General features: G+C 37.7%; 2 protein-coding genes across 3 annotated transcripts in view; one reads left to right on the forward strand and one right to left on the reverse strand.

The window, feature by feature from the left end:
• The first annotated feature begins 1167 nt into the window (after positions 1 to 1167).
• Positions 1168 to 16021, forward strand: part of LOC116412781 (uncharacterized) — an 83659-nt gene continuing 68805 nt past the window's right edge. For both annotated transcript variants that reach the window (XM_052900793.1, XM_052900794.1), the window contains exon 1: positions 1168 to 1528. In XM_052900793.1, the coding sequence (XP_052756753.1) occupies positions 1183 to 1528 (346 nt within the window). In that variant the 5' untranslated portion in view covers positions 1168 to 1182. The remainder of the gene's footprint in view (positions 1529 to 16021) is intronic.
• On the reverse strand, positions 2569 to 6576 carry LOC113522315 (neutral and basic amino acid transport protein rBAT-like). The gene is made up of 7 exons (XM_031907907.2): positions 6429 to 6576; positions 5488 to 5667; positions 4920 to 5056; positions 4386 to 4651; positions 3955 to 4144; positions 3464 to 3841; positions 2569 to 3001 (listed from the first exon to the last, which is right to left on the reverse strand). Exons 1-7 carry the CDS (start codon positions 6574 to 6576, stop codon positions 2666 to 2668), a joined length of 1635 nt encoding a protein of 544 aa, XP_031763767.2. The 3' UTR covers positions 2569 to 2665.

Genomic DNA, 16021 nt, shown 5'->3' on the forward strand with positions numbered 1-16021 from the left:
AAGCCGAACTGCGGTTGCCAATCCACCTGCCAAGCGTAGCAACTACTGATAACACTCTCTAGGAGGAGGTTTATGTCCAGCAGTGGACAGTTAACGGTAGATATGATGAGGATGATGAATTTTTGTATAACTGAATTAGTACGGTTGACTGGAAGAAATCCTTTTAAGGGATAAGTCCGTCCGTGTACATGTTTGCGCTATAACCTATATCTATAAGTAAATATACAAAAGCATATAAATAAATTTATTTACAGAAGTAATTTACAGTGGTACCCTGCACTTTGGTTATGTTTTGTTAAGAGAGGGACTGGCCGAAAACCAGCGCTGTGCAGCTGTTCACATTGCGCTGGGACACTCACAGCATCCGCTGAGCCGGTTCCTTTTGCCGAGTGCAGGACACTTTTTGTATAGTATGTTATTTATATTTTATATTGTAATTGTATGGCAATAAATGTTTCTATTCTATTCTAATGAAAAGAAAAAAAAAAAACTAATTCTAATGTATATGGCGATGCGTTCAGAAATCTTATAATGAAATTTTATAAGTAACGGAAAAATTGGCACCGATTGTATTAAGTCTACTATAGACTTGTTTGTGATGCGTACTCCAACTGAATCTACATAGTTAGGACTAGAGATATGGACGTGATTGACATTGTAGCCGCGTACTCGCGCCAACCGCACCGGTTCATTCACTCGTTCTCACTCGTTCGAACGAATCATCGAATGAAGGAGACTGCCGAGTACTACCTCTCGATGGCTTGAAGGCGATGTCAGTGTTGCCGTATTTAGTGTTAAATGTTCCACTTTCAAATCGAGTGGCTATTTATTTATATTCATGTAACTCGTACTATTTTTTTTTAATGGGTGAAAATGTTATGGTAACCCCGCCTGCGCTAATGGGATACGCTGGCGGAGCACCAGTGAAGGGGTGATAGATGAGAATGAAATCAGGCCAGTTAGTCCATCATGATGAATTCATCAGAAATTAACCATGATAGTTTCCAGGGAGAACCGCGACGAAGTCGACCTGGTTGGGTATATTGCTAGCAATAGGATTCTCAGTTTCCATTACTAACACTCCCTTTCCCCCCGTACTAATATTTGACAGATTACAATTTGTATAACAACTCAATATTAATGAAATTTGATTAATTAAAATTTAGGAGTTTAAAATAAAATATGGCTAAAAACCTTAGAATCTTCTACCATGTTTTAAGAGGATTTCTAGCTTTGGACTTACGCGAACAAAAAGGGACTAAATGTATCAAAATTAACGGATATACGTTATATATTTTGAATTATTTTGCGATTGGCAACCCATTCGCGTGGCGTGGGTTAGCGGAGTGCGTGCGACGCATGCGTGCCGCGTGCTCCGGGTCGATAGCCGGTCGCGGCGGCCAGTCCGCGCCGCGCCGGGCCCCAGCGAGCCCGCGCCGCCCCGCCATGAGGGCGCGCGCGTTGCTCTCTATGCTAACCGCAGTTTTTGCTGTCTCCACAATAAGCCATGCCGAGAAGAGCAAGTTCTGTAAGTTTTAAACATCACTAGATTCCTTACTTTTCTATATTTCGTGTACTTTTCCCGCTAAACCGCTCGTAAGACCGCTAACGCCCTCTGCCGCTTAGCCGTCTACGAAGAAGCAGCCGTAATTCTACAATTCGCGGGCTTTAACGTTGGTTATATGTTTTTATTGGCCACCTATATTCGTTTATACTGATGGGAATGGTAATCGATTTTAAAGCAATGGCACCTATATCCGTACTTTGTGAGTAGCCCGCTGAAAGGTTTCAAGGCTTCCTTTATAACCTTTATGTTGCTTGATACGACGATTGTATCCTTTAATTCGTTTCTTTGAAACGGAAGCTTCTGTGACATTGTAACTAGGTTACAGGTTATATAAAACAGCATTTTCTCTTATTAGCTTGTAAATAGGTCACGAGACAATAGTAAGTACTGGAGTAACTAGGTTCGTACGAGACGCGCGCGTATGTTCGTATCTAGTTTTCTATTCAATTTATTATGTTCTAGTTTAGAGTTTAAACCGGTCTTTGCATTCATACCATTCTGTGGTGCTTTTGTTTTAATTGTTTATACATTACGTAGTTATGAAGATACGGTTGAATATTGCAATTAATCCAGATTAATGAAGATCTACTTATTTCATTATATCTAATTGAAGTTCTTTATAGTTATCATTTTGTATTTCATTATTGTCAACATTCGATGTCTGTTTAGATAAATTTATCAATACTAATGTAAAAAAGTTAACCGGCATCGTTATCTCAAAATTATTAAATGCATCTGCTTATAATTGGTCCAACAATTTAAATAATATGTCAATACGGCTGATATCAATAAAAAAAAGTGTAATAAATCTGCTTATTTTGAGATATATTTCTTTTTAAGTAGTTTTCGAATTTTTAAAAGTACCCACATCAGGTAGGTGCTCATGGGCAGAAGAATTGATTAGATTATCTCCTTCTTTAGAAGATGCTGCTTTGCATTTTATTTAACCGTAAATCCTGCAGCATATGCGATGATATCATTTTTCAAATAAAACAAATGCATTACTGTATATATATTATTACTGTATTATCAAAGGTTATTAGGTTATTGCAAAGCTATTGGAAAACAGAATGTTTAGTCTTCAATGGCTCGATAACCTCAGATATTACTAAAATATTTATTTATCTTCTGCCAACCTTCAGATAACTTGTTGGCTATTTTATCCACTGGCCCTGGACCTCCACAATGCCTGTGTCCACCAGCCAGGAGTAATGTCTCTCCAGGAATCAGTTTGATAGTTTTGTCTATAGTCACATGTGAGCCTGTTGATAGACTGGAACCAGTTGAACTTGCTGCTACAGTCATTTCGGTTGGTAAACCATGGATCCTTGATAATTGAGCTTCAGTTTGGTCTCGAGCTAAGTTGGTGAGGACTAGGAGAGAACCAGCAGTACCCCATCTTAAAATAGCAAGAGCATCTCCCAATCGTTTTATCTAAACAATGGGTATAATTTATAAGAAACTCATAATATTTCAAAATCTATAAATTTGCATGTTAGAGTCTAATAACAATTACAATACAGTATTGTATAATATACTAATATATTGTAATTATTTTATAATATAAATAAAGATTTTAACCCAAATTTGTGTTGGTATAATAGTAGTTTTTATTGCAATAGGCTTTGAATTGCATTTTGCGTGGCAGTGTCAGTTGTAGAGAGTTACACATACAACCTATATATTTTACTTATAAACATTTATATTGTAGGTTTGGAATATTAAAAGTTTAAAAGATTATAATCTCAAATAGGAACGGCAGAAGTTTTCCTGTCTATTTATTAATATACCTACAAACAAAATTATATCTGAAATAGTGACGATTCGCAAAGATAACTTAAGTGCGTACGGATGTTACTTAATAATAGTAAACAATATAAACAATGCCTTCAATACCTCCAAATGCGGCCCAAAAGCTGGAGACTTTCTCATAGCAGCTGCAATTCTCACAATTCCCACGTGGCTGTGGTTTCTATTGAATTCAGATTTAGCATTCGCATATTTGTAGTTGGAAGTAAAAGGTAGCCATGGTTCGCCTGCTGTGAACCCAGTGTTAGGAGAATCATCCCAAGGAAATGGCGCTGCCGACGGCACAGCCTCGCTAGGCCAACATGTTGAAGAGGTTGCCCATTCCATGATAGTATCGGCTGCTCCGAGCTCGTCTCCTTGCTGTATGACAGCAGATCCAGGCAAGATTAGGCTTAATAGATTTATTGCGTCCACCATATCGCTACTATGTCTTGTGGCTATTCTATTTTCGTTTGGTATACTAGTCTGTTGGAAAATAATAATTCGTTACAAAAACTAGAGTCGTTTTACAAAATATGTCTTTGCAACTCTGGCAAGTAAGAGGACTAATTTAAGAAATATTTATATAAAAATCTTACAATCCACGTAGGTGCCATATCATCCGGTGCATACAACAGATCAGCATAGATAGCAAGCGCTATTTCAGGAGCATTGCTCCTCACTGGAGAGGTTAGACTTCTACTTAAAACACTGTTAGCGCCGACACCACTATTTGAATAGTATTTAGCTGCTAACTCTGGACTCAAAGATGAATCTGCTAATATTACCCTGGAGAACAATAAACAAGATACGTTAAAGCTATTAGAGATTTAAATATAAATTACACTTGGCTAATTACTTAGTAGGTGAATATTTAAAACGTTATATAGTTTTTTTATTTGTTGAACTTCAATAGTGTCTAATGATAACAAAATAATTTCTAAAAATATAATAAACCTAAACGCAGATTTTAGACGTGATCAATTATAGGTTAAATAATCAAGATCTTTAGTCTATCCTAACCACTTACGGAGTATTTAAATTAAAACTGCGAGCACAATTTAAAGCTTCAACAACCATTTTTCTTAGCAGCTGTTCACCACATCGTTGCTCCATAGGAAAGTCTGGATTAAGAAGAACGCCTGAGATTCCTCTCCGTAGCCAGGCACATAGAGCTGCTGCTAATGCAGCCGCCACCCCTTCAGAACAAAGATTAAGAAGCGCTTCTTTGCCTGATACGCCAAAATGTGCACCGCGGTCTTCGTGCCAAGTCCAAGTATCGACGCCATTTTCAAGCTGAATAGGACAAGAGTTCTTAAACTATAACTAGTATCCTATACCATTTTCCATCTCCTATAGTAAATCTGTATATAATTTCAGGATGATTCGTTGAGTTGTGGAGGTACCAAGAGGTGATAAACAAACAAATCCACTTTCACATTTATAATAACAAGTAAGGATATCAATTTGCTTATATTTTCTCTCAGGCAATTCCTCTTAGGCAAGGATCTTGTTGCTAATCAAATATCTTTCCTCTAAATTACAGAATGTTTTAAATACGTACTTGCGGCATTTCTTCAGCAGTACCTTCCCGCCATAAAATCCAGTCTTCAAAACCATTAATTTTATCAGCACTAGATTTAAACCATTCAGAAGCTGTACTTATTGTTTGCAACGGTAATGTGATCAGTATTTTGAGTTCTGGAAAAAACAAAATATTCATATGAAATTATACACGTACCACTCCCACAATAACAATTAGGCAATTTTATTGTAATTTTTAAAATGAATTGAACAGGTATTAACGACCTTCTTTATTCTTTATTCTTTATTGTACACAAAACACTGGTAATTACAATTCATTATAAACATAATGTGCTTATCTCTAAAAGAGATTTCTTCCAGCAAAACCTTTCCATGTTAATGTGTTATTTTATAAATAAAAATCATTCAGTTGTTTAAAAGGTCCAGACATGAATTTGATATATTCGGCAATATGAGCCCGGATTCGATATTAGAAACACTGGCCCTCGGTCAAGCGTTGTCCGACAGAGATATTATAACTATCTTGGAATGGTAAACTACCTCATGAACGGTAGTTACCATCATCAGCTTCTATTTGGTGCACTCACCTATTTTCTTCGCCTTTTCCAGAACATTACTGAACTCTTCTAAGTTACCATAGCGCTGGTCTATTTCAGTATGCTGTATAATACCGGGCTGTGAGCAATCTGGGTTTTTTGAAGATAATGATGATAAAATGATAGCGTCAGCTCCTAGCGCCCTCACGTAACTAATTTGTTTGGATAATCCTGCAGAATTTAACATAAGATAATAAAAAAGTTAAAAAAATACCTTCCCACAATTTGATCCAATGGGAGTCGAATCCATGTCTCTCTATGTGTGATGTCTGGGCTAAGTGTGTACCCAGTTACACCACGGAAAGAAGACTGTCAGCTGGTATATTTTCAACCCCTTTTCAACTAGTTTTTTAATCTACTCGTATTGGCAATTTAGAACTGCCAAGGCGTTTGCATCGTTGAGTTTTTTTACACTATTTTGGGCGGCAAACAAGCGTACAGCTCGTCTGATGGTAAACGGATTTACCGTAACCTATGGACGCTTGTAACGCCAGAGATGTCGCACAAGCGTTGCTCACCTTTAAGAAACCTTAAAACGCTCTTTTTGAAGAATCCCATGCTCTAGTCTTAAGGGAAAGGCTTCGTAGAAAGATCATTTCATAACTTGAATGATTCTGGTTCTAAGGTGTATGGAGGGATTCTCTGCCGATGGCGATTGGTGCGATGATGAAAGTTGGCTGTAGGCATCATATCGAAAAGTTTTTCAGAACATAATCTGTTATAATATATGAAATACGACAGTGGAAGTTTATATATAATTGGTAAGGCCTGAACTTAGCTACAATTATTAAATAAAGTATGGTGAAGTTGAAGAAAGAATCAAGTCTGAACCTCAACAGCAAGCAGAGATGGAGTCGTTGGCTCGGTTTCTATTTTGTTTGTGATGGAAAAGACTTGGTATAATGATAGATACATTGATAAATATTTCTAACCTTTCAAATCTCCTAAACCATCTCCGTCGCCGTCTTTAAAAGAATCAACAAGAAGTCTATAGTACACCGCGGAGCTCCACCATGGAGAGACTTCCCCTACACCATAATTCACCAGTGCAGTAAACACAACCACACCTACCCACATCATTGTTGAGAGTAAAGGACGGCAATTTAACGCTATAATTCGACCTTGTCGTACTAGTGATGGAACACATTATTTTCTGGTATTTTTTTATTGAGGGAATAAAAGTTTAATAAATTTATTTTTTTAATACATTCATTATTATTAAAAATAATAATTTATTTGCGTAAAAACACGGTATACAGATGGTAGTAATAATATGAACATGCGTTTTGCCAAAACAATAACATGCAAAATTTTGTTACAATAATGCCAGTAAACTCTCCAAACAACAAAATGACGAGACCCAGCAGGAAAAAGAAGTGTTGGAAGGCAAAGAAAGAGATGGGCTGATGACATAATAAAGACAGCAGGAAAAATCTGGACAAATATTGCTACAGATATGGAGAAGTGGAAAAAGATGGAGGAGGCTTTTACCCTTGGAGACAACTGAAGTGGAGAAAAAGCTATAATAATGTCAGTAAACAATTGTAATTAGTTAGTTAATAGTTATAATAATTTAATTACAAGAATAAAATAATAAATAAATATAATTGAATATTTTGCAGTCAGTTATTATTTTAGGAATTCTGTAACATTATAAAACTCTTTGTTAAACAATATTGAGGGGAACAATAAAGAGTTAAATCGTTACCTTTAAATATAATTAGCGATATATAATATTGTTTGAGGTTCCGTTTTAAAAAGTAAAAAGAAACCCTTATTTCTATTACATTTGTACATATATATATATATCACTCTATATTTTTCGAAGCTTCCAATTCTGTTAATTTGAAATTACATATTGTCAAACGAAAAGGTATGGTCAACAAACATTTTCTTTTACTACAAGAGTTATGAAAGAAAAAGATGAAAAAAAAAATCCTTTGTAAGCAAGTCCAAATTAGGGGTTTGAGAATTCAAAAGAAGATTGCTATTTTAAGTGAGGTATTATTTAAAAAGGTTCATTTGCGTATTCCAAAGTATATTTCTAAAAAAATAACACTAGGTCACTTTAATTACAGAACCCTTAATATGTGTGTCTAATACGTATTTAACAGGGGGGAGGGGATTATTAGTAACAGGGAGGTTAGATCCCATTCCTATCAATATACCCTATCAGATCGACCTCCACGCGGTTCCCCCTGGAAACCATTGTGACTAATATATCGATGCATTCTCTTAATAGGCTAACTGACTTACTTTTTCATCCTCACCTAGCACCTCTCACTGGTGCCCCGCCGGTGTAAACCTATAGCGCAGGCGGGGTTACCATTTCATTATATCCATTAAAAAAAACCCATTTAACAAGTTTTCTCACTGTATATATTATTATAATTTAGTTAAGAAACGAATTTTTAGAAGCGTAAAAAAAGGTCGAAAAAACATTGTCAATTACTCTTTCGAATGCAATTAATATCTGTTATGTTAACTTTTTTTTTATACAACTTAGAATGGCAAACAAGCTGACGGCCCACCTGATGGAAAGTGTAACCGTCGCCTATTGACATGAGCAGTGCCATGGACATAACAGAGTATACTGTTTCACCCATGATACCCCCCATGCGTTGCCATTCCTGAGGACTCAGGTGTTATTCCTCTGTACCCAGTAAATTCACGCCATATCTCACCCTTCAAACCGAAACACAGCCATGCAAACACAACTGCTTCACGGTTGAAACACGAATGGGACAGAGGTACCCAAGCAATCGACTTGTATTGTGCGGGACTCGAATCTGCTACCACCAGAAGGTGAGACCAGATACTGTAATTTATCTGAAGAGTAAGGCGATGGAAGCTGTTCTAACCAAACCTCTATACAAGGGAAGGGATTGCTAGTAATGAAGAGTTTTTTCTAATGGGTGATAATGGAATGGTAACATCACCTGCGCTATCGGTATACACTGGCAGGGCACCAGTGATGGATGATAGGTGAAAAAGAAGCAGGCCAATTGGCCTATCGTGTCGAATTAGTTAATTAATCAATCATGATGGTTTTTAGGAGGAACCGCGAGGAGGTCGACCTAATAGAGTATATTGCTAGCAAAGGGGCAATTGGACCCCATTACTAGCAATCCCTTTCCCCCCCATAATGAAGACTAACGGGCATATTGTTAGCAATATATACAGTCAAGTCGACCTCTCTGAAATTCTCCCTAGGAACCATCATGCTGAATTCATAGTGTATTCATCACGATGGGCAAATTGGCCTGCCATTACAATCTCACCTATCATCCCTTACTGGTGCCCCGCCAGTGTATACCGTTAGCGCAGGCAGGATCACTATTCCATTTTCACCCATTGAAAGAAAACCTCTGCGCCATCAAGTTTCTCTGTCTTACTTTGTGCCATAGATTGAGAATCTATTTACGCTCAATACATGTTCAGACTACTAGCACAGTGTACTCGTAAGTACGAGGAACTAGATCTTTATACTGTGTCACTACTTCTTTCCCCATAGGTCGATCAGATAAAGTACTATAATGAAACTCTTTTACGTATCTAATGTTTTAATTAAAATCACTGTTTTCAAATTTTAGTCTCTGGTTTATACGAGAAAGGTAAATGAAAGGGAATCTACCTCGCTGCAGTCGAATGTTTAAAGATCAAAGCGTTTCGGTGGCACAGGGATCTGGCTTGGTAATTGTGGTCTTTTTCGAAATTAATAAAGTCAATGTACTTTTTTATAACAAAAATATTGTAGAAAGTAATGATAAATCGAATATCGACGTAAGTAATGTTCAATAAGACAGGTATGTATACGTAGGGGGCAAATGAACATGCGGCTCACTTGATGGTAAGTGACTACCACCGCCCATGATTACCTACAACACCAATGGCATTGCAAGTGTGCTGCCGGCCTTTTAAAAGGGAATATGCTCTTTTCTTAAAGGTTATGTTGTCGTATCGGTTCGGAAATACTGCTGCTGGAAGTTGATTCCAAAAAGTAGTTGTGCGTGGAAGAAAGTGCCTTGAAAAATGCACGGTGGAAGACCGCCACTCGTCCAGATGGTTGGGAGGAAACTTTAGTTTATGCCGGGTTGTACGGTGGTGAAAATCAGCAGCAGGTATCAATCCAAACAATTCCTCAGAGCACACCCCATGATAAATTCGGTAAAAGATGCACAGAGATGCAACATCTCTGCGCAGCTTCAGTGAGTCGAGCCGGAGAGTATGGCGCTGATTATCAATAATTCGAGCCGCCCGATCTTCTTGGATCTCACCTTCTCCTCTACCCAAGACTGACTGTACAAGTATATTACTTTGAAATGCAGTTTTGTTTACAAAAGGCTACTTTAACTTAGCTACTGAATGTATTTCAGTCATTCGAACGAAGTCGCGGATAAAAGCTAGTTTTCGATTAATTGAAAACGGTATCTATAGAGAGTGAATGTCTTTCAATTCCAAATAAATAATATATATATATTTGGGGCTTAGATACTTGTAGGATATTAGTTGACAGATCAATAATGATTTAAGATACGAAATCCATCTTTGAACAACGGCCGAATAGAAGGGTTGATCATTTGTAAGATGAAAACGGTGAAATGTCCCCAACGGGTATCCTTCGTCAATTCAATCCATTGACCTGGGGCCCAGACAGCATCTAATTGATTCTGATCTCCGATAGTTTACCTTTAACTTTGATATTGAAAAACGATCCTTATTTGCATTGACGTAAGTCACACATTCGGTTTGTTTGCTATTTACATAGAAAAAAATCTTTCTAAGAATCTAAGGAACCGTAAATTTAAATAGCAGATGAACAGCCAAATGTAACAATTATTTGTAAACTAATTTGTATGACATTACATGAAATAAAGCAGAATTCTGGCAACGTTGTTGTCTATGTTTAAAAAATTCCGGTCAAGTGCGAGTCGGTCTTGCCCAACGAGGGTTCCGTACAAAATTGTTACAAAATACAAAATTGTTGTACAAAATACAAAATTAAAAAAAAGTTGAAATTTGTTTGATTCAGATTTTCATTTTTGTGAAAGTACTACAAATTTATGCTTTTCGTATTTTCCCTATACTTACGGCTGATATCATGATGCCAATGATGACGAAATTACAGTTCAAATCTTATGCGGCTGAAAATTAATGCCCATACCAATTTATATCGTTTATTACCAGACAACTGATAAAACATCATTAAACAGACCGATACGACATCATAACCTTCAAGAAAAGAGCATATTCCCTTTTAAAAGGCCGGCAGCACACCTGCAATGCCGCTGGTGTTGTGGGTGATCATGGGCGGCGGTAGAGGGAGACTTTGTACAAAAGTCGATTGCTTGGGTACCTATGTTCCATTCGTGTTTCAACCGTGAAGCAGTTGTGTTTGCATGGCTGTGTTTCGGTTTGAAGGGTGGGACATGGCGTGAATTTACAGGGTCCAGAGTATAGAGGAATAACACCCGAATCCTCAGGAATGGCAACGCATGGGGGCTATCGTGGGCGAAACAGTATACGCTGTTATGTCCATGTTACTGCTCATGTCTATAAGCGACGGTTACCACTTTCCATCAGGTGGGCCGTCAGCTTGTTCGCCATTCTAAGTTGTATAAAAAAAAACAGGTGAGCCCCATGATCCGTGTCTCCGAGCCCCCTGTGTTTTAAAAAAAAACTTGTCGAATACAGCACTAGTGGTGCTCCATACGCTGTGCTGTTAACCAGTAATTGGTAATATTCAAATCAGAGACCAAATATTATAATCTATCAGTAAAAATAACTACAAATAAATATGTATATTACATAGTACCAGACAACTTGTTGAATACAACACTAGTGGTGCTACATACGCTGTGTCGTGAACCAGTAATCGGTACTATTCAAATTACAGTGCCAACCTTATAATGTGGTTGGCCCATAATTTGCGATGACTGGACCAAAATGTAACTGCGTAATGAGCGGTGTGATTCCGCGTTTGTTGGCAAAGTAGGGAACTTGTATTGTACGGGTTTATATATAGATCGATTTGGAAATCATTAGCATCTTTCTAAAAGTGTGCTTTATAAGTGAAACTGAATAATTCCGAAAGAAACATTTTCTTGAAATTTCGAGAAAAACCTGTTGAAAATTATAAAAGGGAGACTTTGTATAAAAGTCGTTTGCTTGGGTACCTCTGTCTCATTCGTGTTTCAACCGTAAAGCAGTTGTGTTTGCATGGCTGTGTTTCGGTTTGAAGGGTGGGATATAGCGTGAATTTACAGGGTACAGAGAATAACACCTGAGTCCTCAGGAATGGTAACGCATGAGGGGTATCATGGGCGAAACAGTATACTCTGTTATGTGCATAGTACTGCTCATGTCTATAGGCGACGGTTATCATTTTCCATCAGGTGAACCGTCAGCTTGTTTGCCATTCTAATTTGTGAAAAAACACAATGACTCCCAAAGAAACACTTTCTTGAAATTTCGAGAACAACCTGTAGAAGATTATAAATATTTATTAGTAGCTGTGTGATCCTGGCATGAATGGGCATCCTTTTCTTTCCCATGAGTGTCGTAAGAGGTGATTAAGGGATTTTAATGATCAGAGGATTGGCAGCAGCGTTTCTTTTAAAACATCTCTGAAAGTCTAACTGCTGTTGCCAACCCGCCCGCTAAGCGTGACAACTACTGGCAAAACTTCCTTTATGCCGAAGATCTATGTCCAGCAGTGGACTAATTATCCACTCTTGTACATATACTGCTGCTGCTACGGCTGAAATTATGATTGAGATGTTATGATTTGGACTATTACGGCTTGCGTTGAAGTATCCGGCGGAAGTAAGCCTGTGGTACACACCAAGTGATTCACACCACTTATTATACGAAACGCTAGCCATTATTTTAATTTCCCACTAATAATAGTGCCGCTCATTGATGGTATACACGATGTGGTGTTTTTCTTTAATTGTGACGTGGCTTGTCTAACCCTACATTAATAATATATGTAATATACTATTATATATACTTCTGACTGTATCTTCTAGCATTGTCTGTATTTTTTTAATGTATGATAATAGAATGGTAACCGGGCGGGAAATGGCGGGGCACCAGTGAAGGATGATAGGTGAGGAAGAAACAGGTTAGTTAGCCCATCGTGATAAATTCAACAAGAATAGTTCACGATGGTTTCCAGGGGTAACAACGTGGAATGAGGCATATTGCTAGCAATGGGGCTGTCAAACTCCATTTTAAAAGAAAGATTGTCTGTATTATATGTATTAATTCCATTATATGCTTATCTCATCCATTTTACTCTACCTTCCCTGTTGCGATATTGCAACACGAGGATAGGCTAGTGACTGCATCCATACACGGTAGACCGTCTGCGCTCTCTTACGTATAGATTTGCCAACTCTTTTCGTAACAATGTGGAATGGCTTTTCCCGTGACCTATTTTAAAAGAAAGAAAGAAGGAAGGAAGGAAGTAAGAAACTTTATTTTACAGAAATATGCGATTATACTCACACAGGGGTTAAAAATTTTTATTAAGATTTATAATAACGAAACTACATACAAAATATTTACTTCATCCTGTGACCTTGGATCCTTTAAACGTAACGTGGAAGAGCCTTCGTGAGCCGGCATAGTGCGGCCGACCGGTGAATGAAGGAATGAATGAATAATTACCAGTAGCAGATCTTAAAATTAATTACAATTGTTTAGCAATATTTACCATTACGTAGGTGTGTAAATTTTTTTTTTACAATAACTAAAATTTTATTTGTTATACAACTTAGAATGGCAAGCAAGCTGACGGCCCACCTGATGGTAAGTGGTAACCGTCGCCTATACACATGAGCAGTACCATGGATCCATGTTTCGCCTATGATACCCCCCTTGCGTTGCCATTCCTGAGGACTCACATGTTATTCCTCTGTACCCTGTAAATTCACGCCATATCCCACCCTTTAAACCGAAACACAGCCATGCAAACACAACTGATTCACGGTAGAAACACGAATGGGACAGAGGTACCCAAGCAATCGATTTTTGTACAAAGTCTCCCTCTGGTGAGAGTAAAATAATATAGTCATAATAACATTAACAAAATTAATTAAGAATGGAACTTTCTTTTTTCGGTTAGTCGTATTCACGGACCACGCCGTCTCTGTGGTCGCTCAGGATGATGTGGTCACATGTCGTGTTGTAATAAAAAAAAAATCTAGCCAATCTAGGCTATAGACTAACGGTGTAAAAAAACTTCATTTTTTTTTAATAGGTGAAAATGGCATAGCTCCGCAAACACAATTGTATACACTGGCGGAGAAACACGAATGGGATAATAGGTGAGAATGAAAAGGCAGGTTAGTACAAAGCCTAGTTAGAGAGAGTAAAATAATATACCAGTAGCGGATCGCTGTCGTTGGAGATTAAAGTACTTACGAACCCATGTCTCCGACATATGGCACCTCCAGGGTATATCGTCTGGTTTTTGGTTGGCACAATCCCATTGCGGGGGCAATATAGTAACCATTCACCTCCCACGCGGTTGGGTCTGCATAAAGCATTTTGCAGACGTTAAAAAAAAAGGTTAGTTAGCCTATGGTGACGAATTCAACGATAAATTAGTCACGACAGTTTTCAGGAGGGACCACGTGGAGGTCGATCCGGGTGTATTGAAAGCAATGGGGACAACAAAAAAAAAACAATAACATTGCTGTTATTGTTAATATTCCATTTTACTCCAGGATATCATGAGAGGCAATGAAAGGAATAAAGCCATGTTACACCAATACAAGGGAGGGAAAACTCGAAATAAAATCCCAATAATAAGCTGCCTGGTAAAGGTGGTAATAACAGGTAAATAACCTACTTATATGAGTTTCCTATCTTATTCTGTGGACTTACATCCTTATTTATAAAAACTAAAATCTTCAGCAAACCGTTTTTAACTTTTTTTATACTATTAGAACAAATAAAGGTGATTTGTAACCGTTGCCTATAGACATGAGCAGTACCATGGACATAACCGAGTATACTGTTTCGCATATGATACCCCCCATGCGTTGCCATTCCTGAGGACTACCCAAGTAAAAAACAGTTCAATAGATAAACTAATTGACTAGTGCCATGCCAGTGCAGGCGAGCAGGGGGGAGGAAGGGATTGTTAGTAATGGAGACTGAGAATCCCATTGCTAGCAATATACTCAACCATGTCGACCTCCTCGCGGTTCCCCCTGGAAACTATCATGGTTAATTCCTGATGAATCCATCATGATGGGCTGACTGGCCTGTTTTCATTCTCATCTATCACCCTTCACTGGTGCTGCGCTAGCGTATCCCGTTAGCGCAGGCGGGGTTACCATACCATTTTCACCCATAAAAAAAAGCGCAGGCGGGGTAACCATTCCATTATCACTATTTAAAAAATATTTAACTGTCCACTGCTGAACATAGACCTCCCCTTGAAGGGTTTTACCAGTAGTTACCACGTTTGGCAGCATTAGTAACAATAATTATGTGAAAATGAAAATTCCATTACAGTACTTCAAATTATAAAATCCAACGATCTAGGGGTTAATTTTAACCAAATTTTTAGAGATCGTTAACCACTAACGATTCCAAATTACAATTACCGTTTGCGTATAAATTTTTGCGTAAAATACTCGTAGGTAATTAGGTACCCACTTTCATTTATGTAAATTCAACCAATTAACGTAATTGGAGCTTGTATGGTGCTGTAAATCAATTTAAATTAAGTTTTTAATGTTATACCATTTAATACGAAAGCCTCTAAATTGGTTTAATCACAAATTATGTGTGTGTTGTAATTTTGTTATCTTAAATAAAACATTTGTTGGTATCTTTTTCATTTTATATATAACTAGCGACCTGCCCCGGTTTCGCGCGGGTGGACATTTTTACAACATTTTAAAAAGTGTTCATTGTGACATAACGATAATAGTTGGACATATAGTATCGCGAAGTTTTTTGTAGTTATTGATATTTTCTTCAATATTGTAGAACATACTTTTGTTCTATCACCAATAGTTTCCGCAGCGAACGCGACGAAAGGTAAGCCGTCAGCTTGTTTGCCATTCTAAGTGGCATAAAAAAAAATATGTGGACGGTAATTAATAACTCTATTGTGGCAACTGTTAGAGTTAATAGTGTTGGTTTGTTGAAATGGAGTTACGCTATCCGTCATTCGTATGTTTCCACAGGAATTTCCTCTCGAGAAAGTTTCCTTAACGCACAGACTTTGTGTAAAAAGTTCCTTCAGTTGCAGACGTCTATAAACTATGTCGCCCGTTTCTTGTTTTTAATGGGCGAAAATGGAATAGTAGCACCGCCTCGCCAGTGTCAACCGATAGCACAGGTGGGGTTACCATTACATTATCATAAAAAAAAAGAAATATCCGGGTGGGATTAGGTTAGAAGCATTCAAACCGTCAATCATTTCTGTTCGGAATCTTGTCGGCATTCCATTACTGTCGTTGCCGAACTGAGAAGAGATCTATATAAACTCAAGACCAAG

This window comes from Galleria mellonella, unplaced genomic scaffold (assembly GCF_026898425.1).
Source record: "Galleria mellonella isolate WM207_F2 unplaced genomic scaffold, CSIRO_AGI_GalMel_v1 utg654, whole genome shotgun sequence".
Classification (NCBI taxonomy): domain Eukaryota; kingdom Metazoa; phylum Arthropoda; class Insecta; order Lepidoptera; family Pyralidae; genus Galleria; species Galleria mellonella.

Excerpts from the sequence above, each read along its gene's own strand:
- LOC113522315 (XM_031907907.2), bottom strand. The coding sequence starts at position 6,576 with ATGATGTGGGTAGGTGTGGTTGTGTTTACTGCACTGGTGAATTATGGT. Across the intron at positions 5,057-5,487 it reads GGAAAAGGCGAAGAAAATAG|AACTCAAAATACTGATCACA; the intron begins GTGAGTGCACCA and ends TGTTTTTTCCAG. Across the intron at positions 4,145-4,385 it reads AGTTTTAATTTAAATACTCC|GGTAATATTAGCAGATTCAT; the intron begins GTAAGTGGTTAG and ends ATTGTTCTCCAG.